This window comes from Anas platyrhynchos, chromosome 1 (assembly GCF_047663525.1).
Source record: "Anas platyrhynchos isolate ZD024472 breed Pekin duck chromosome 1, IASCAAS_PekinDuck_T2T, whole genome shotgun sequence".
Taxonomy (NCBI): Eukaryota; Metazoa; Chordata; class Aves; order Anseriformes; family Anatidae; genus Anas; species Anas platyrhynchos.
This window is the reverse complement of record NC_092587.1, coordinates 175,965,971-175,988,556: the sequence shown is the minus strand read 5'-3', so window position 1 is coordinate 175,988,556 and position 22,586 is coordinate 175,965,971. Positions and strand designations below refer to the sequence as shown.

Genomic DNA, 22,586 nt, shown 5'->3' with positions numbered 1-22,586 from the left:
CGATTTCAACAAATAATCATCCTTTATTCACAAACCAAAATTATCTTTTGAAGATTATAAACTAAACTCACATTTACCTTTCCTAGCCAAGAAACCATTACCCTCAAGTTAGCTCTCTTAATTGATTTATTAGTCTACTCTGTTCATTAACTGCATCCTGATGAAGCAATTATTATAAATGAAGCAGACAAAAGAACTGACACTTCTAGAGAATACTTGGTTTTAGGACGGTCAGAGCAGGTGGCTTTACTTATCATCTCAGCATAAATGCCCAGGCTGCCTTAAGTGACCCTACTGAGGCTTTCCAAACCAGGGCTGCTCTGGTATAAAAAGCTGAATCAAGCTGTCTTAATAGCAGTACATAGAATTTCCTGCTTCCATTTAAATGCACGTAGCAGTAAGAAGGCAGAAGGACCGAGCAAGACAAGGCAGAGCAGGACCTCTGTATTTTCTTACTGCTTTGGAGAGAGCACAGCCAGAGCAAGACCCCTAATTATAAACCCCAGAGTAGCCCCATGAGAACTACTTCATCACATCCTTCCCCCGCTTCATGACATAGCTTGTCACTTTGCACCCAGATGATGCTTAGTCCAAAAATAAATAAATATATTAATGATTTAGGTCCCAAAGTCATCATACAAGGGAAATTTAAAGCCAATTATTGCACTGTGAAATTCTAGTGCCTGCTGCATTTGTAATGGGGGCAGATATGCTACAGAGCTGAGTGTTAGCTTTCTTCTAACCTCTGGTGATGTAGGATGCATAGGGTAACCTACAAGTGAACCCACAGGGGCTCGAGACACACCGCAGCTACCATGAACTCATCTAGAGCAGACACAGCCCACAGACAGTGTCATTCAGATGACATTTAGTCTTGGTGGTTACCCTCCTTTGTGTAATACTGTAAGTAGTCAGAACATTTGATAAACATTAACTTTCAAATCATTTGAAACACCCTCTAGGGAGATAGAGATGGAGACTTCACCCCCAGGTAACGGAAGAGACATGCACAGTGGATGTTTTTCTCCCAGCCCATCAATGGGCATCTGTCCAGTCCAGAAAAAAAAAAAATACAAGACTCGTAGAATGGCTGGAGGTGGAAGGGACTGTATTATCTAACTCCAATCCACCTGATATAGACAAGGATGCCACCCACTACATCAGGCCACCCTGGCCTTGAACACCTCCAGGGACGGGAAATCCACAGCTTCTCTGGGCAACCTGTGCCAGTGCCTCACCACCCTTACCACAAAGAATTTCCTCCTAGGGTTCCTCTAAATCTATCCTCTTTTAGTTTAAAACCATTGCCCCTTGTCCTATCATTATCTACCTGAGTCCTTCTCTGTCCTTTTATTAGACCCCTTTAAGTATTGTATTTTTGTAGTGCAACACCTAGTTCTTGAAATGTTGAAGGAAGAGACCCAGATTCTGAAATGTTGAAAGAAGAACCCCTGATTGCTCAGTAATTTCTGTTTATGAACTGAAAACTATTCCGTGTGAAACAAAACGGAGATCCCCACTTCCAGCTAAATTTCCAAGACCTGATATTAATTACCCTACTTGAAAGTGGTGGATGCACATGCAAAAGTTTGGAGCCAAATCAAGACTCCTTAAAATTCAGTTCCATTCTCATGACTGTTGATTTGTGCCTCAGTTTTCTTGAGCTATAACATACCCACCCTGCATACTCTGAAATATGAACAGTGTTTGAAGCAACAGAAGAAATACAGGGACACAGGAAAATAAAGAAACCACAAAGATATTTTTTCTTAGAAATATATTTTGTAAGAAAACAATATTAACATTAAAAAGAAATGTTTATTATACAGTATAAAATAACTGCTTGAATTCAACTCAGTTTATTATAAAAAAAGCCTGAGGATTTGTATGAAGCTTCATTTCTTACACATTTGAGCATTTTGCCTTCTGATTCCTACTGCATTAAATACATTTTCTCTGCGTCATCCTTAGAGCACCCAAACATTCCTATAGTCTCCTTGATCCCCACCCCAAAGTTGTTCCTTGCCCAGATGTGCTCTAAACATCACCTACAATATTTGCAGCTCCCTCCCATGTTCCCCATACCCACCCTCAGATTCCTTCCACCTACCTTTTTGGCCAAGCAACTATGCAAGAGACAACACGTGTAGCGGCTAACTAGGAGCTTCCCCATAGTAATTTGTTGGCTAATATGAACAGTGGCCAGCCACTGACAAATAATGAAAAATTGGCTGAGTCCTTCTCAGCTGTCAGTTCTCATAAAACCTGTAAAAATCCCTCTCGACACTGCCATTCACCTGCCAGATCTGGCAGGAAGGTGCAGAGTTTTAGAAGCTAGAAGGGGAGAACAGGACAGGCAACGCTATGACAAAAGCTTCGTTTTCTCAGGAAACTAGGCTAAAAGAGTCATTGCTCAATTGCAGAATTTACAACTTGTGGAATTCATTGTAGGAAAATATGCCTGTTCAATAACTATAAATACCCCAATACGTTTCTGTGGCTTATTATGTTGTTTTTTTCTTTTCCCCCTTCAGGTAATACCAGCTTTGTAATGTTAATTACCCTCCAGGTTTGAAAGGCACCCAGTGACCAGCATTCTGGTGTAATTATTCATGACTTTGGTGTGAGTTTCCCTCCTCCCCCAAGTAATACTGACAAGTTTAACAGAAATCTATTAAGTTAAAAAAGTACAAAGGTATATATTACATTTGCTAATTGCAAACAACCTCTTTTAGCTGCAATTTTTCCCATTGGGATTAAAAAGTGCACTAGTTTAACATGTCTGTACATTAAAAACAGTTTAAAACATTAAATATACAAATAGCAAGAGAAATTTAAATATTTTGTATCAAATACTATAGGACAATATAATTTACATTTTTTTACACAAAACATTACACCTAAAATATAACTTTAGATATTACAGAATATAAAAATACATACTTTTCGTCTAAAAAAATGTCTTTGCAGGTTCTGGCACAATGTAATACTTTAAAGGCACACCGTATTTTGGCAATCTATATTTGCAATTAGCTGTGCAACAATAATGACGACCTGTAATTAACCTTTTAGAACTGTAAGGCCAGATCTCCCTTCTTCCTAGAAATAGCCCTTTTTAATCAGGTAAAAATGTGATTTGAACTGTTTAGGTGTTCCACAATTCATTTCTGCCGTGGTTTGAGCCTTCCAACCCTAACGCAGCAAAGTATGAACATGCTTAACTAAGCATGTGAAAAGCCACATCAAATACAATGGAATTAGTTATACATTCACAATCTTTGCTGTCTCAGGGTCAGAATGCTCAGCCCCAAGCATGATTAAGCCCCAAATGCAATCTGCGAGCCAAATTCTGTCCTGCCCTATGTTTGTGCCAAGCAGTCAGGTCAGGATGTGGAAATAATTCAGTAATACCAAATGCTCTGATTTCAACTGTACCAATGTAGAAGTCATAATGACTCTACTGAAGCCAGTGGAGGCATATGAAGTAAAACTGGTGTAAGACTGAATCAGAACTACACGATTTTATCCTTGATGCATTTATGGAACTCTTGCCAGAGTCAGCACAGGGCAGAACATGTCTTTAGAGCTATATGCCTTATACAGATGCAACTGGGATGCAAAAAAATTTCAGTTCTGCCTTCAAGTTGTTTCTGGACCTCTACCCCCTGTCCTCCCCCCAATTTCAGCATGCTAAATATTCAGTCTAAATCCCTTACTTTAAATGCCCCAAAGTAAGTTGCTTCTTGTGATGAATCCAGTAGCAATGGGTTTGATACCTGGATACTTATCATTTCACCAGATTTTAATTTAAAGAACCCTCCTACATTTACAGAATAAAAATGGAATTCTGAATTCCCTGACCAGTACTTGGTGCTTCCTCCCTTCATCAACACATCAGAGCGCCTTATTTTAAGGTTTGTCTTAGTCATATACACCATCAGCTGAAGCCCTCTTTTCGTCAGGTTGCCTGAAGTCTCATGATGTCTAAAACAGATGTTGGCATAAAGGTAGTAAAATCCATCTTGATTAACAATTAGTTTCCCATCATTAAACGTCATATTTGATAAGTTTGCCTGGCCTTTGTCATGATGCCAGGATGTAAGGTTCACTTTACGAGTTCCTGAAGAGAGGGGAGGAAAAAAAAAAAAAATAATTACTTCATTTATAAGCATTTCACAAAACACAACATTTAAAAAGCAATACCCAGATTTTTAAAATCAATAGCAAGTACCTTCATGTAGGCTAAAGTGAAGTTTAATGCTTCAGAATATTAGACATTTATGATAAAAAAAAAAATAAGAAATTTCCTTTTTCATCATGTGCTGCCCTCCCACAGAGTGTCTGCTGGAACATGGTACAAAGCACTTGCTTGGCCAATAAATAGTTTGATGGCACTCAGTCACACAACAAGCTCTATAAAGAAATTGCATTCCACCTAAAACTTTATTCAGGTAACAGACAATTGAGAGAATTTGAAATGAAAAATTGCTAATGGGAAAAAAAAAAAAGAGCAAATCTTGTTATGAGTTAACCTGGGTTTGCAAGGAATAATTAAGCAGCATCTGAACAGATCTAACTGATATTTCCTCAAATAGAAAGTTTATGAAACCTTTACGTAGTTTATGCTATTGTGACCGCAGCAGTACAAAGATAAGCATGTTCTCAAATGAGAACACCAAAAAAAAAAAAAAAAGGAAGAAAAAAGTCAATACAATTCTGTATCTTTGGTACTACGTAAATTATCTATACTTCAGATAACAGTCACAGAAGAACCAGCCAAGACCCATGGGCAGAGGAAACAGCACCCTCCTGAGAAGCCACACAGGTCCCTGCCCTTCTCAAGATGCTCCATGGCACAGAAGAGCCACTACAACCTACCATTTATTCAGCACAATACACAGGGCATAGCACAAGAGATGAAAGTTGGCCAACTTGTCCTCCTAACCACCAGCAACTCCCACACAAACCCAGCTCTGTTCTCTTCCTCTGAGGCACCTGGACAGGCACCTGAGGGCCTTGGACTCCCAGTGCATCTGCAGGCCTGCCTGGAATACTCAGTGCCTTATCCTCCCCCCACAAACCAAAGCAATCTACTCCCACCACCCCCGGTGCTCACAAACATGCTGGGGAACAACCCCAGATACATTTGACTAAAGCTGCCTCCTGGATTTGTTTGTGTTGAAGTGAGGGAAGGTAAGTAGGAACAGGGGAATTTGAGAGCTATGAGTCTTCCCTAGCTGCAAAGGGCAACTTTTGCATGTGAGAAGAATACTCTACTGTCAGTCCAGAACACAAAAAAACTTCCACAGAGACTCAAGCAAAGCACAGGCTATCAAAAGCAGACCTAATTAAGTATCTGTTCCCTTATGGCTTCATTGTAGCCAAGTATAAATTACCCAAGCAAACTTGTACAGAGAAGCCTTCTGTGCAGTACCTCTAAAAAAAAAAAAAAAAAAAAAAAACACTGAAAACTATCAACAAATTGGTAGCCATGCTAAGGTCTTAAGTTTCTTATCCTGGAATAACTCATCTGCAAGGGAATGCTAAAATAACAGAGCACATCCCTGAAGCTGAAGAATAGCTGAAGAAGTTGTAGCATTTCTTGTACAGTGTTAAATCCACCTGAAGCACCACCCTGGGAAGCTATCCTACGTTCAAAATGAGGAGGGTAGGTGAGAAATTAGAGCCAATATCTCTGCTTGAACTGACAAAGGACAGAGGCACAGAAATATTAGGCAGAAATGTATACATATGACCAAGCAGAAAGGCTTGCTGGCATACTGTGACTGACTGGCAGCCCACCAGAAAGTTGCAAATTACTAAGCAGATTTTATTTTTTTTTTACCTGGCAAGTAAATTTTTTAGTTGCCAGCCTCAAAAATCAAGAAGCAATTCTGAAGAAACCCTCAATGAAAACACAGAATTCTTTGTTGAAAGGGAAGATGGAAAATAGGTGCCACCATGACTTGTAATTCTGCTACTGAGAGCAGCTATGGGTGATGCTTGTTCACATTGTTTGGTGTTAGGAGCAATATGTATCACTCAACGGTCAGGTAGAGGGACAAGCCAAGAGCTGATGGAGAACAATCCTATCTAAAGGTCTAATTAGACCTGTTTTGAGCAGGGGATTAGCCTAGATGACTTCTGGAACTGCCTTTCAACCTAGATTATAATGCTGTAACTGCAATAACCAAGGCAGATGGACATTTTTCCACAATTCAGAGATTTAGAAGAGGCATGTCAGAGCCAGTAGCACAGCACAAATGCACAGTGGTGGAAGTAAAGTCATGCAACCCTTAATGGAAGGAGTAAGCGGGATCTCAGTACTGCAGGTGGTAAAACACCCAATTGACCAATATGCAGAAACACAGGCAGAGGAAAAAAATGGAGCATAAAAGCACCAACTCAGCTGTCCATATAGGAAACTCCAAAACGTAAGACAAGTTCTAGAACAGTCAGAAGTGCTGTAATACAGCATCTTTTGATACAAAATTTATAATGGAGCCCTGGAAGAAACAACACAAAGTAAACCATGTTGACAGAAGGAAGAAGTCAGAGATAATGACTAAGGTAATCTTCCAAACATGGTAACAAGCATTAAAAAACAGAGATAATTCTCAGTCTTTCTGGTAACTCAAGACAAATCAAAACAATGTTTTAAATGTTTGCAGGCATGAACTAAAACTAACACAACTGAGTTCCAACAGAATTAGTAGGAAAGAAGATGAGGGATGAAGTAAACCAGTATTTATTACTTATTTGCACTATAGTAGCTTTCAGGTATAAATAAAGCCTGAAGAAAGGGCCAAAGCTCTGGCTGCTCTGAAAAACCACTTCTGGAGGCAGAGGGCAGCGAAGCTGAACCTGTAGCTGTAAATAGCTCAAAAATACCAGTGTTTCTTTAGGTACTAGCTAAAGGTACCAATTCACATCCCAAATGACATATTTAACATTTGCATTTCTGTTTGTGCTCTTCTCCTTTAAACTGTGACTAATTTATAGAATCAATTTATAAACCAAAATTCACTGTTTTCATTTAAAACCTAGGTAGTGTTTAAAGTGAGCTTTGGTAAAAAGCAAACAGCAAGCATCCAGCTTTAACCTAATGCAACAAATTTAAACCACTATGGCTTCTGCAGCTAAATGATGGGTGGAATGCCAAGATGTAGGAAGAGTTATTTTTCCCCCTGTCACTCCACAACTGCAGACGTCCATCTGAGCCATGGTATTATTGTGAACCAGGTGAAAGGAAAGTGTTCAATGCCTATTCACAACAGGCATTTCCTTGCAAATTACTTGAACAAAATAAAATCCTGTTTGATAATGATAGACTTTTTTTCCCCCCCCGGCATTGCTTATTTTGGGTCAGAGTGATGACAGTAGGGAATTTAAAATACTAAGAACCAATCTGCCCAGACTCATGGATGGCATAGAGCTATTTAGAAGGATTTCAGACATGTAAAGCAAAGAAACATTGGAAGAAAACAGAAATTTGCAGTCAGAAACAGAATGAAAAGCAACTCCTGGTGATCTACGGGCAAATTCTTCATCCTTTATGTCTGTTGTTAATCTCTATGCCACCCAGTCAAGTGAGTAGCACCTCACACCAGTGATAAGATAGTAAAGCACCTCACTATCAGTAGGTTCAGGGTTCCAGCTGTCCAAAAGGATGCAGTCCCTTACTGCCACAGTGCCCATACAAACAGCAGAAGCTGTCCCCATGACTGATGTCCCAGTAATGCTCTTCTGAAGAAAGCATAAGCCATGTGCCAGATCAGAGGCAATAAGCCCAACTCATTGTGTTGGAAGAGGTTGATCTCCTCAAAGGAGAAACAAAAGTTTGTTGCTACAGGGACTGTATTTCTGAAAGCTCCTACAGATTGTGCTGATAAAAAAAAGACCAATGTTTCTGTTGCCATTACTCACAAACATGCTAATTCACTCCCTAGAGTTAATACAGTGATGCACGTCAGTAAAAAGTATCAAGTATTACTCCTGGTAAAAATACACTTTAGAGTAACATCTAGATAGACAGCAAAAAAAAAAAAAGTCCCATGGGTGAATTTCTCAAAGTGTGGCAGACTCCAGTTCTGTAGATGCAAATTATCATGTATACAGCTAGCAATGTAATTCAATCTTCCAAAGACAAAGTGCTAAGACAGGTTTACTGATACTGCATCCTCTACTGCTGAGCCATGTCAAAAGACACAATCTGACTCGAAGAGAAAGTTGTCAGAAAGCATCTGAACTAGTAAGAAAGCTTGTAGAAGTTCTGATTGCCATTTTACAAGTTGCTTAAAGCTCTCTTTTTATGAAGCTGAACATTTGGACTATGACACTGCACTTGGAGGGGGAAAGAACATTACCCTCCTGGCAAGAAGCTAACCCCTCGTGCAGACGGCTTTTGTCTCTGAACAGAGCAGGCTGGCAAAATCTCAGATTTCAGGCCTCCGAGAATTCCCTTTTGGTTTGGTTATATAAAGCAGAAAAGTAACATGTACAGCTTAAGTAATGAGTTGAGCACATTCATAGTAGCATTAGAAGCATCCACTTAAAACTGAACTTACCTGATGGAATATTCTTATCATCAATAATGAGATGGGCAAAAGGCAGCTTCTCAGGCTTATTTCTCTTGTACAGGTCCATTCCTAATGCCTCCATTGCAGCTGAAGATAAAAGAAATCCATTATCTCAGAAGAAAAAAAAAAGAAAAAAAAAAGAAAAAAACCAAGTTTAATAGAACTAAAATATTTCTTATTCATAAATCAGCACCTACCTTTTTCTGGTCTTGGTGTTTCTCTTCCCAGGATACGCTGGACTTCCTAAAATGAAAAAAAAAGACATTGCTTTGATGTTGCCTTGCTTGCTTGTGTATCACAGATCATTTGCACAATTACAAAACAGTATCTTCTCTGTATACATGGGGGTATACTGTATACCTACAGTATAGCCAGAGGCCTGGAATACGTATCCTGATATTTACAGGATGTATAATGTGAACGCACAGTTTAAATGCCATAATCAAATTACTTCTGCTGTCCAATACTTCTGATAAAGGAGGATATGAATGCTAGCGTGTGATCACTGCACTGCTCATCGGAGTAGTGATTACAGACATTTACACCCATTTCTACTTATTGCACTTGGAACGTTTCTAAGTATAATGGAACAATGACTGCTAAAAACGCACCACATAAAACCATGAAGCTTATGAATTGACTTGGGGTCAAAAGGTAACGAAGGAGGCAGTTCTACATAGAGACCAGTATGTAATCACACGAACTGTGGAAAACTAAGCCCCGCATTTCCTTTATGATGAGATAAATTAAAACCTCCACCTCTCATGCTTTACCACTAACAGGAGAGGCTGCAAGACTGTAAGGCTTTGCAACCAAGCCTTACTCATATCAAGGTGTGTAGGCACTGAAGGATTAAGCATTTTCCACATCTGTACTGGTCCAAATTAAGCAGGTGCCAGAGTTTGGAAGTATAGATTCCCCAAAACTGCAGATAAATTAGAAACCAAGATCAGTGCGAATATCAGTTACCACAAAGCTTTGCTTTTAAACAATCCTCTCCTGTTTTCTTCTTACAAAGATGTATAAACAGCAGTTTTCAAAAGTCTAAGCAACATCTTTTTACAAGCCTGGACAGTCTTGACAGAATTAGGTTCATTCCTCAGTTCTGTTCTCTGTTCCCCACCATGACTCTCCTCATCTGTTTCCTAAAAGACAAGGATGATACTTTCCTTCCTATTGAGATTATCTCATACTATGGAACTATCAAGATGTTTAGTAGGCAACATTTCGCTGCATATAGCAAATCATATTGTTATCTTTGAAATGTAAGTGGAATTCTGTGGTTTTTTCTCTTTACATCTCACATACTGCTGGTTGTCTAATTAAACGCCAGGTATATAAAACTGACCTCAGATTTGGCCATATCAGCGAAGCTCCACCATGTTCTCTATCACTGCAATGTTTTAGAACTTGAAATCCTGCTTTGAAAACACTTAGCTCCTGCTTTTATGTAATTCTGCAGCCACAGTGAAATCTGTAACACCTTCTCTCTCTTTCTCCTTTCAGTAGGTGTCTAAATGTTAAACCAAAATGAAAAGCCACAGCAGCATGGAAGTTGTAGTATGACTATCAAAGCATAATACTTCAGCAGAGATATGCTGATTGTGTAGATATGAATCATTACGATGCTTTCTGCTGTAGAGACGAGAAGAAAAGCAGAAGAATCGCAACTTCAAAAGAAGCAAAACCCGTGTCCACCTCCCCCCATTTACATTCACTTCCCCTCTCTGATCTTCTTACTTCAACATCAGCAGCATGAAAATGAAGCTCAGTTCTAGGAGCTGCACATCAGCCTCTAGCCACACCTGATCTCTAACTTCATCAGAAGTACTAAGAAGAAAAGTTGCAAGTACTTGGTACTGCCAAAGGTGGTAAAAGCATCTGAAGAGAACAGGGCATAGAGGTAAAAGAGACTGGAAGATGGACTAGACTCTCAGATACCACTATATTACAGCTGCTCCCAAACCTTTCCCCAGAAAGGGGAGACTTCCTTTTTCTTTTTTCCTTTCTTAATTGAAATCTTTTGTGTTTGGAGTCTTTTTTAGGATCCTTTCTTTTTGGGGAATGCTTTTGGATTTGTCCAGTAGCCTCTCCAGGAAAAGAGGTATTTACATTTCAATCTTCTATTATCTAAAACAGTACTGGAAAAAAAGAAAAGCTTGGTAAGTCCCTGAACTAGTCAATTGCTATCCTCCTTGTAACCTATTTTTTTTTCCTTAGGAGCCTAGAGTTCTGCTTCTGTACGTTTCCAAAGATGCTCTGACTTGAGCAGCTGGGTACCTGGCTTTTTGAGCTCTGGCAGCCTGACTCAGCATATCTTCCATGAAGAAAGGCTGTGGTACTCGTGAGATGCATTCTGAGCCACTTTCTTTTTAACTGATGGTGGTGCTATTCATCTACAACGTCACTACTGGGTGAGCAAAACAGCTACCCAGGAAGACCTTGGTCCACTTGTCTTGATGGTCTTGAACCTACCACTCCCCTGCTTCCTAGGAGCACCTTGGTCACCAAGATGTAGCCTGGGCTTGACAGGAGCACTCTGGTACTCCGAAACATTTCTTCATGATTTTTTTCCACTTCATCTGTTTCTACAGGTCCAAGACACTGATAAACCTTACTGATACACAACCCACCTGAACATCATTAGACACCTCATACCTAATTACAACGCACACTACTGCTAAGAAAGCAGAAACAGCTCAACAGAACCTGTCGCTAAGACACTGCCACAAAAGCGTGAGTACTGCTGGCAAAATATTGCCAATGACTTTTCAGCCACAGAACCAAGTGAGCGACCAAGCTGTTATTTTTAGAAAAAAAAAAAACGTACACAAAAAAATTACACCACACTGTTAAGTTTTAAAATAAGCTGCTTTTGTACATCTTCGTGTCATTTGCTCACTACACACTATGTCAACTCTACTGGCCTGCTTCCCATATTCCAAACTTTTTCCATACAGTCACTGTTCAAAAAACAAGCAGCCAGTCAGAAAAATGAAGATATCTTCCTTCCTCCAAAAAAATAAAAGGCCATGGGGAGGCTGCAAAACTTGCAAATTTTAAAAGCTAAAACCATGCTTTAAGTGTCTGGAGTGTGGGGAAATGCTCTTCCTCATCCACAGCAGGCTTTGGGTTTTAGAAAGCTGCCACACCCATTACTACATTAGCATGTCATCAGCATCCTTAAAACACAAGTCCTGCCCTTCACATTATATTAGATGTTGAGTACACACAAATAAGGTTACATAGGAACATGTAACATCTGTGAATGTTTTTTTCCTCCTCTTTGTTTCTACAATATCTCATTGTCTCCTTGGAGTAGCTACAAGTAGCCTTTTAAGACCAGGCAAGAGACCCACCCTCAGGACATTCACCTACTGCTTCAGCTGTGACCCTAAGGCTCCCTTAGTGATGTTTCTACTACTACCACCTCAGTGCTTTAAGGCTAGTTGATATCAAGAAGTAGTATCTGATTATCTTGCCGGAAATTCAGCAGTTTGAAGAATGCTGATCAGGAAGGAAGCGAAATAGAAAGTGCATAAAACCAATATTCTTCAGAAGATTGAGATGTGAGCACTGCAACCTCTATTCAAATGAGTAGTCTATTGCCTGCAGAAAAAAAAAAAAGGGGCATGTAAAGTTGTACTGTGGAAACTGAAATTTTAACAGCTTACAACAGTCACCCATGAAACCTTCACTTTGTCCATAAACCACATGCACTTAAAATGTCTGCTAAGTATATAGATCTCTTTATAAGTGCTGCCCCGGAGGTCTAGCTACAAAGTGTGTTGTTGCCGTGTAGGAGACTAGTTTACGCCTGAACTCCCCAAGCTGCTAGAAGCTGGGAGTATTGCCAAGAAAAGATACTTATGAATTGACCAAGATATGTTTGTAGTCCTTTCTACTTCAGACTCATAACAGACTTCATAAGAACTGTGGTTAGTGCATCTGGGCTGCCAAAGGGTTTTTAGGGTTACATGCAAAAAAATTAAGCAAACAGACAGACTAGGAAAGTATATTATTTGTCTGCTTTAAAGTTTATTTGCAATAGTATTGAAAATGTGTTTTCTACTGAGTAAGCGGCTCCCTAAGCAGTATTTTTATTCTGGAATGTGTTGAGGAGGTCACCATTAGATTTTCTTTTAATTATTTTATTTTTAAGTCAGGAGACAAATGTTTCCAGACCTGACCTTACAGCACTACTACACTGGTTTTCAGAACAGCACTTGCAATGTCAGTCCCAGCCTTAGATTTAAACACTAGCCTACAGGTGTGCGAAGAAAACAGATGAGAACTAACACAGCAAGCTAAAAGCTGTTACCAGACTATAAAACTTAACGAAAAAAAAGGTTGTCTATTTTCATTTCCTGAATAGCTTAAATTGCTTAAGACAAACAACTGAAAAAAATGAGAACTTAACTGTATTTTAAAGTGTTCCATTTCAGTCACCTAATGCACTGTCACTGCAAATATGGATACCAGCTTTTGAAACACACACACACACACACACACGTTTCAGGAAACTCAATAAAGAGGAGAAAATAGGAAACATCTTTCCAGTCACATGAACCGCATTCCCACACAAGGGCCTAGTCCAATTGTAGATAAGATTCAGATGCATCTCTCCCTTTCAGTACAGCAGAACCAATGAAAGGCTCAGCTTACACAGCTTAAGGCGAGCTTAATTTGCCTTAACACCGTTTCTTTCATTTCCTTGATAGGAATAGAAAAGATGCAAATGTAGCCCTAGGCAAACATTTACCTATTTTTCAGTCATCAACGTATGATGACACAGCATCCAGAACACTGACCCTGCTGCTTAATACATTCTGTTGCATTCAAAATTCTTGGAGTCTGATTACTTTGGCAGGGAAAGCATCATTGTTCTCAAACTAACGGTCATCAACCAAAAAAAAATTATCCTACTCACTACTTATCTTGGCCACTGCCTTTGCAGCTTTTAACCTCTGTGCTGAATGGCAGAATATGCAGCCTCCACTGAAGTTAAAGCTTTTGTTGAGTAACCAGCAGCAAACAACCAAAATGCAGAACTTCCCATTCACTTACTGTAATAAGTTCCTTGCTCTCAAGGGTGCTGCAGGAAAGAGCACTCTAGTAGCAGCACGCAGAACACACAAGTAGTAATAGTCTAAAGAAAATGCTGGAAGCAAGAACTAGTTGTACAGAGTTAATCCATTTTCCTGACTTTTTAAGGAGGTGGCAAGTAAAGGGAACAAGGCTCACAGCTTTAAGCCTTGTTCCCCAAAAAGATCTGTCATCGAGGGTACTCTATTAAAAACAAACATGATCAGCACAATTAATGCACTGTATAGTTAAGTCAAGTACAAGTCACTCTGTAAAGGGTTCAGCTCAAATCTAATGGAGTATCCTTTATGAAAAACTTGACAGTCATATACAGATGTGAAGAGATAATGGACTTTATAAGCCAGGAATACCACAGCACACATTCAGCTTCTTCATTAGCCCATAATTAGCACTAAACACTATCACGAACATGCAAAGAGATCAAACACAGTAACTACTAAGGAATAATTGTGACTTATATTCAGCTTGCCTAGGTTTCTTCATTAGGGCTAATTTAGCTGCCTGCTTTTGCTATTTGAGTTTGGAAAAAAAGCTGTCATTCTCAAGTGCTGGGCAAAGAATGCCTACTTATCATGATAGCAAAGCAGATCTTCCACCACTGTGGCAAAATGAGCAAAAAAAAAGGGTACTATTCTTCATTCTGGGTAATCAAAACTATTGTACTGCAGAAGGAGTAAGAAATAAGAGTAGATGGGAACAAATACTGTGCCTTCCATCTTTCAGACAGCACGTTGCTTGTCGATGCCCTTGGCTTGAAGAATCCTGTCAGAAAGTCAGGAAGATCAGTTTGGAAAAAAAAAGTGCAGCTGTCCTTACACATCGGAAGTGTTGGCAAACCTGTACAAGTATTAGGATAGATGACTGCCATCACACCCACCCAAATGTCAGAGCTGCCTATCAACTAACTGCGATTGGTTTTCTGTGTGACTTCCAAGCCTCCCTTTAACAAAACTAAAAAATGTATTTGAATGCAGAATTGGTTAACCACTACCAAGGTTCATAAGCAAACACAGTGAGATCTCAGATCCATCACCACATTATCCAAACATCAAAAAATAGTTTTTAGAACTTACCTCCAAACAAAGATGTTGGAAAAGTTTTACAAGCATAAAAGAAAACACTGCCACTTACCTTCTGCACAGCTCTTTGGAGAGCCTGTTTCATCCTTCTACATGATTCCGGCATTAACTTCACATCTTGATTCTCAAATGGTGTATCTTGCAAACCTATACTTTCTTGAGATCTGAAAAGCATTCTGACACAGTGTGCATCTTCTTTTGAAATTCTACTGGGGTCCATCTGAAACAAAAATATAAGGACAGCCACAGTTTTAAGAGTCTGTCCATCACACAAGAACATACTTAAATCAGGGCAAATTTTCAACCATGGAAAAGTTTGACAACTAGCTAAACTTATTAGCTAAATTTTTATTCTAAGCAATGAAGAGAAAGTGTTCCTTGTAGGAACATTTACTTCAGGCAATGTAAGATAGGAGAATAAATGTATCTTCTGGAGCTGCCTAGCTTGTTAGCTTAGACTGGGTATCGACTTTCAAAAGTTAAAAATTAGTTAAAGATTAATCCCACTTTTACTGTAAAAATCAATAATCCTGAATTGCATTTTTAGATGCAATATCACAATTATTTTAGCAGGCAACATACGCAGACATCCTACCTATTAAAAATACGGATTGCAAGATGACACACAAATGTCAAAAGCAGCAATTTGGGGAATGTATGTACAACATCCAGCACATCCTTTTCAAGGGGAGAAACAGAAGCAACAGAAAACAGCTATCACAAAGTATGTTGCAGGCAAGATGTATTGCTGCATGAAACAGTCACCAGGTAACATCGTACAAATTCAGAAAGACCAAGAAACAATAAAACACCTCCTCTTTATTGGACAAAGTCTAGTAAATCCAAAATATCTACAAGATATTTTTAGCAATTAATCTCTGCTATTGAATCAAATATAATTTTTAGTTGTAAGCACAGAATGCTCCTAAGTTCTACCAATCTTAATTCTAAAATGACTTAGAAGGATATTCCAAGAATCAAGATCATACCTCGGCAGAATTCAATTGCACAAACATTATTCAAACCATTTCACTCTTTAACCCCCCTCCATATACCTCACACTCAACAGATATTAACCATTCTCTTTTATATATAGCCTAAGACTCTCAGCAATTGATCTCAATGTGTATTTATGCTGCTTTTACATCAGAAGGGTTTGTGCACTCAAAACTTTCTCTAAGTTCTCTAACTGGGTTAGCTGGTCTAACATGAACATTTACTTCTACCGTTTTCCATAACAAACACCAAAGCACCAATTTATACCTGAGAATTACATAATATATTATGAATAATCATGGTGAGGGAAGGTCAATCCATTACAGATAATACCAAACTAGGGGCTACTTTCCTTGTAAATAACATTGAACAAAACAATGTCAAAGGAGGTTTTGCAAAATACACAACAGCCAGACTGAATCAAATTTATGTCAACAGTTCACATGAACATGAATTCAATTCCCTAACCCCAAAAAAGAACCAACCTAACTTAAAAGCATAAGGTTAGGATTATAGAGGTAAGCTCAAGCCTACAGCAGGCAGCCAGGCATCCAACAGCACACACTGGAGGAAAACATTTGTTGCAGAGACAGCCGTAACAGTAAGTTGCCTCCTCCATCAGCATCCTCCTAGTGAAGGCTCCAGATGAGAGCTGTTTGCCCCACTTGTTCAAACCAATGTCATCCCCCATGAGCTGGTTTAGCTGTCTCAGTTATCCCTGCAGATTTGGAACTGAACAGGTCAGAAAAGTTTCACCTGAGGATCAGAAGACGCCACAGCTTTGAGCAGAGGGGTAGAGATGAGTTACAGGATGGCTTGAAGGCAGTAACAGCTTCTGGAGTAGCCTGATACAGCAGAATCCAAAGGAAAATCTGTTTATAGATATTACAACTCTATTAAGCACTAAGAACTACACTAATAACTTCTAAATGCAGCCCCATTACCTGTTTAAACTAATCTAAAACAGAACCTCTGTGCCCTCACCTTCTTCACCATGAAATCCCACTCCTGGCACTCAGCCTCCTCTTTAAACCAGTACCATGGAGCACTACCCTGAGGTAAATTTATGTTGATGCATTTTCCTGAAGGATTAGCACCCTGAAGCCAGCTCACTACAGGTGTCAGGCAAGCATCGGAGCTAACACAAGGGCATGGAGGAGCAGGAAGGCAGCGCTAGCTTTGACAGCTGTAAAATTGCAACCTAAAACTGTATCCCAGCAGATTCCACCAGTGCACAGGAGCTCAGAGAACCAACAGTAAGAGGAGATAAAGAAACACAAATAGTTACCAACAGCTGTTAAGAGGCAGTTCATGGAGAAAGACCTAGGTCTGGAAGGTGCCTGGTCCAACCCCTTGCTGGAAGCAAGGTGAACGTGTAACTTAGGGCTGATCGCTTGAGGCCTTATCTAGCCAAGCTTGATGGAAACTCCATCGATGGAGGCCTCTCCAGTTTGTCATTATGCCTCTGGCACTGAGGGGCCCAAAACAGGGCCCATTAATCCAGATGTAGCCACTTACATTGGTATTGTCAGGAACCAGGGGGAAATAGGGCCTTTGACAGGATCTGGATATCTAAGTCCTCTCCCTTCCTCACACCACTGAACAGAAGACTGCCAGCAGGTACTCACTTTTATCAGCAATACTCCTAGCGAGAAACTATTACCCCAGTTTGGGATTTATTTAAACAACTTCTGAAAAGCACACAAAACTAGGTTTTAAAACATGAAAATCATGAAAGATTTTCTTTTTCTAGGACCTGAGCATTCAGCATGACAAATCACACCCAGCAGAGACTTGCAGCTATCGCCCATCAGCAATGAGCCAAACGTGGCACACAACGCTGTGCCAGAACAACAGCAGCAGCTTGTACAGAAGCATTTATTCAGATTATAGCTCATCTGTTGAAGGCTCAAGACAGAAAACCATCATTTCTACACCTACAATTAAAAGATTGAGGACTTCATGGAAACACTGATTGCTCCAGCGACTTAAATTGAAGCTGTACAACCCATCCTGACAGGTCACAAATCTCTAGAGATTTATTGTCTGATAAGGTGAAGCTCTGATCTTGGGACTAATAACCTACCTGGTTGCCCTTACCGTTTTCAAAGAATACCCTGCCAGCATTACTTCTCAACCACGGAAATGAGCTCACCTGTCTGAGCAGCCCTTCTCAGAAATCCTGCAACTGACATTTTATAAAAAAAAAAATATGTACTGAGCTGCCATGGCTGCAAACAGACAATACCGAGCACCGACACCCTAACTGCGGGCAACAAGTGACGAACAAAAAAGCTTTCAAGGATGTGTTCTGAGAAGAGCTTCTGAAGAGCCAAAACAAAATACCAGAGTGGTCTACAGAGAGCAGAGCGCTACCTTGCAAGGCACAGAAGGTTAGCGGAAGGTTAGCCTTTGAATAAATAAAAACCTTCAGCATGAAGTCTTAAAGATTCAATACCTGAAAAAAATCATCAAGATGCAATGGACAATACTGGAGAAAGCTTTACAACATATTAAGGAAGTAAATACCCTAGAGCTATGAGCCTATTTAAAGATAAAATCTAGCTATTGTTTTACTATACTTTACACATGTTACTATTGTGCATATACATCTACTGTCTCCAGCCTTGGAATGAGATCACGTCTTTCAGTGCCCGTTGTTATCAAGGTTTTTCATCATCTGTAACCACTTTAGCTGCATCCCTGGACTCCCTTCAAGTAATTCAGGGCAGGCAAAATGAACTCCAATACCATGGGTGACACCACATGAATTTACAGAATTAAGGGCCAAATTTATAAAGATAAGAAGATTTGCCATGATTTTAGAAGACAGTACATTCCATTGAACTTTACTTATTAAGTATTGCCTCAATTTTGCAATGTTACAGTATCACATTCTGCACTTTCTCCCTAAAATAAACGTTAACCATTTATACTTGTTTTCGAACCTAAACCAACTTCAAGTTTAATCAAATATCACTTTACACTCTGTGATCTTTCCTAACCACCAAGAAAGGGTTCTTCCGGGCTTCCAGAAAGTGCTAGTGACCCCTAGCAAGCGGTTTGCTGTTAGCCACTGCTCCAGCTTGCTCACAAGATTTTAGATCAGGTCTGAAAGGACATTGTTTAAAAATGTTACAGTGAAAAGTCAGACTTCCATAGATGCATGAAACGGCAATAAAGAAATGTCTTCCAGGTCCCCATTTATCTAAATGTGAACTCTTCAGTACGGTAGAATACTTAACTTTTGGACACACTTTTTTCAAATAGGAAAAATGGATAAGCTCGAAGCTGAAGGTTAAACTGGGGGAGTTTGACATCCAGCTCCTACATCTGGCTTTGAGCCCCTCCAGTTCATTCAGCATTAGACAAATTCATACTCTTTTCTGATCTAAGTACAGGAAGGAAATGGACCAGAATGAAAAAAGTAAAAGCAAAGCTTTTGAAGACTATACTGAAGCATCTCCCAATTACAGAGAAATAAAATACGTAGCACTCTCACTTGGTGCTGTGCATGAGACTCCATCATCTCCATCTGCTTAGAGTACCTAAATTTGCGCTGCATTTCCATTGACCACGAGCAAATATTTCTCATGAAGCATAATCATTATAAACACTTAGGAGCAACACAAGTTGTTAGTGTTTAATTTCTTGGATCCAATACTTTGCATATAGGGTCCAAAAAGAAAACACAGAACACCTTAATCTTTTTACAGTTCAGAATGGCAGCATTCTGCAATATTGGTAACATTCAATTCTTAGCTTTTTTTTTCCTTTTTAAATATACCAGCTCCTTGTCTCATTTGCATTGTGCTACGTTATTTCTTGGCCACAAACATGTGTTTATCCATGAAAATCTGGTGTCAGTCTTAGTTTTGTGTCTTGTGAAATTCCAAATGCTCAAGCCACAAAACAAACAAAACTGAGGAGAAACCAAAACATCGGTTATTGTCTCAGCTCGTATTGTGTCATGATCTAGCCCAAATGATTTTATGCAAATGAAAATAAGAAGTGTATGGTAAAACTGAGTCAGAGTTTAGTCAGCCTTCTTGGGTTTTGAAGAGCTTGTAGAACAGTCCTGTTAAATCATGTAATTTCTTAATATGAGCCCATAAAGTTAAGTCTTGCTAATTCACATTTGGTTAGTCCACCAACCAACATGTCCCCTGCTAATAACTTCTCATTATTTTAACAGAATAAACCACAAAACCTAAGTTCTGTTATTAAAAAAGTATAATCTCAGATAGATTAACACAATTAAATTTGACAGCAGATAGATTGATACAATTAAGTTTGAAAGGATAACTTTAGATTGATTAAGACAAACTTGACAGCAATCCATTCAAAACATGCCCCATATAAATAAAACTATTTCTAAGGCAATTATACTTCTACAAGACCTAATGTATTTTTTCCATGTGTTATTTGCACAGTAAGAAACTGGTGAGCAATGGTGGATTACCATAGCTTATTATTATGAATTACGTACTTACTTTGAAAGTATATTTCTCAGTGACAGCAAAGATGACATTTTTGACATTAGGAAGTTTTCTGGGAGTATTTTAGTCAAGCCTACACCTAGGTATACCACATTTTTTAGCCCTCTCAAAAGTTCAAGTTCGTAAAGTCCATCCAACAGCATTGCTCTAAATCTACAGGAACTAGAAACCGGCAAGAGAGCCAAGCTGCCGAAAGCAGAATTACACCCACACTATGTCTTTTTTTTTTTTTTTTAAATAAAGGAAGCAGAAGAAAAGTAGTCTTTATGGTACGAAAACTCTGGTTATCCTTTCTGGGGAGCGTGCGCAGCGCTGACACGAACCTATCAGGGCAGGGTCCTGAAGGAGGGGAGAGGGTAAAAAGAGTGGGAACACTGCTTTTTAAAATATATTGATGCAGTGATAAGGTGTTTTGCTTGCAGTGGCTCTCTAGCACAGCAACACACGTGCACTTGTGCACTTCCACGAGCAGTGTCAGGCTACAAACACGAAGCGCCGCGGGGGGCTCCCACCCTAAGACGCCCGCTCCCCTTCCCTCCCGCAGCCTGAACGCCTCGGCGCCCCCCTTTCCCCACGGCAGCCGCTTACCTGAGCTCGGAAGTAGAGGAAGAGGGCCACGCTGCACACCACCTGCCCCAGCCCCAGCAGGACGAGGGCGGCCAGCAGCGAGCGGGAGGCGGGCGGCGGGTGCGGGTGTGCCGGCAGCGGCGGGGCCGCCTGCGGCGGGGCCGGCGGCGGCGGGGCGCTGTCGTGGGCGTTGCCGCCGCCCAGCTCCTCGGAGCCCCGCAAGTACTTGCTGTAGTCTCGGCTGGCTCGCCGCATGGCTCTGCAAAGCGGCTCCACGGAGCTTTCTTTTTTTTTTTTTTTTCCCTCCTTCTTCTTTTTTTTTTTTTTCTTCTCTTTTCCCCCCACCCCCCAAACCCCGGCTTCGCTACACTTAGAATAACCCCCGGCGCCCCGGGCAGGGCAGCTCTTATAAAGTGTGGCGGCCAATCAGCCCCGGGAGCTGTGACTCGTCCTCCCTCCGCCCGCCGCCACCGCCACACGCAGGCACATGGCCACCACTCCCCTCCTATGGCGGCTCTTCCCTTCCCTCCCCGGCGGGAGGGTCGGCTTAGGTCGGGCCCTCCCCTGCCCTAAGAGCCCTCCTCAGGGAGCCGAGCTGCTCGTCCTCCCCTCGGGGTATAGAGGGATGAAGTCCCCCAAAGCCCTGCTGTGTACCCCTATCACAAAGGGGTTTCTCCCCTCACAGTTGCCAGGGCTGTACCTGGAGGTGCCCTCATGGTTGTCCCTGTCCTGTTGGGTATGGGGAACGCAGGGCAGTCAGCCACACTGGATGTCCAAACTCCCTCTTTACTCAGACTGGGTTAAAATGAACACGCTTGTGCTGTCCGAAGCAAGGTGAGACAGTGCTAAGTGTTATCAGAGGGTTGGGGTAAAGAAATGAGAGGGAGCTGAGCTGCCTGCCAATGACCCGCCAGAGATGTGGGGATCCCCATCTTCCTCCACACAGCCAGTCTGCTGCAAAGGCATTTCCGAAGGCTTGATGAGGAACTGCATCTTCCTGTGCTCCCCATGGCTCAGCCTGAGTCATGCTGCCTTTTGTAGGCACTTTCTTTAGCATTTAGATCCCCTTCAGATCAACTCTCCCCTTCATATACCTGCTCATTTAGAGCTTGCCTAAATTTATCCTTCCTGCCTCCGTATAGTCTTTTTTCCCTCAACTCTTTTGCTCATCACTTTATCTATGCATTTGGAGATGTAACTATCTTATCAGTAGGACCAACCTCAGCATCTTACTTGGTGGAAAGTGTTCTCCTAAATCCTATGGAAGTACTTGTTGTAAGGGCAGTTCAGATGTATTAGATCTGCAGTCCTGTAAAATTCAGTGGGGGGAATGGTCTGGATGTGAAAATAACTGAGTTGAAGTCTAAACCGCCCTTTGAAGAGCATGGGAGAATAACACAGATCCATGTAAGTCCTTGGGACTGTAAAAACACAGTTTAATTTTTGGCACTTACAACATGACAGAATATCCTGTTTGGGTCTGCCCAAGCTAAAAAACTGAGAAACTTCACCTCCTAAAGAGGCTGACTACACAAGACATGATTACATGCTCCAAGAAATTAAAGAAAACTGTCCGAAATACACCAAACCACTGTGCGACAAATTACTATCAAAATAAGCTGACATCATTTAACACTGGAGCCACATAGTGCAATAACAATTACTTCACCAACAGAGACACATCTGAGAAATGATGGTTTCACAGCACCTGTTTCTCAACATCACCCATCAGGAAGTCATGGAGCAATACTCGACCTCGA

General features: G+C 40.6%; 1 protein-coding gene across 2 annotated transcripts; it reads right to left on the bottom strand.

Moving 5' to 3' along the window:
* Positions 1-1,760: 1,760 nt before the first annotated feature.
* On the bottom strand, positions 1,761-21,157 carry TNFSF11 (TNF superfamily member 11). 2 transcript variants are annotated; one of them, XM_027472268.3, is made up of 5 exons: positions 20,848-21,157; positions 14,817-14,984; positions 8,777-8,822; positions 8,568-8,666; positions 1,761-4,120 (listed from the first exon to the last, which is right to left on the bottom strand). In XM_027472268.3, the coding sequence occupies exons 1-5, from the start codon at positions 21,079-21,081 to the stop codon at positions 3,699-3,701; spliced, it is 969 nt and encodes a 322-aa protein (XP_027328069.1). In that variant the 5' UTR covers positions 21,082-21,157; the 3' UTR covers positions 1,761-3,698. The 2 variants fall into 2 exon arrangements, with proteins under 2 accessions (XP_027328069.1, XP_071888633.1); XM_072032532.1 differs by lacking the exon at positions 20,848-21,157 and adding an exon at positions 16,517-16,619.
* Positions 21,158-22,586: the final 1,429 nt, after the last annotated feature.

Bases quoted from the DNA above. Each gene is read 5' to 3' on its own strand.
- TNFSF11 (XM_027472268.3), bottom strand. From the start codon at position 21,081: ATGCGGCGAGCCAGCCGAGACTACAGCAAGTACTTGCGGGGCTCCGAG. The intron at 8,667-8,776 runs GTAGGTGCTGAT...TTTTATCTTCAG, and splicing joins AACACCAAGACCAGAAAAAG to CTGCAATGGAGGCATTAGGA. The intron at 4,121-8,567 runs GTAAGTTCAGTT...CCCTCTCTTCAG, and splicing joins TGATAAGAATATTCCATCAG to GAACTCGTAAAGTGAACCTT.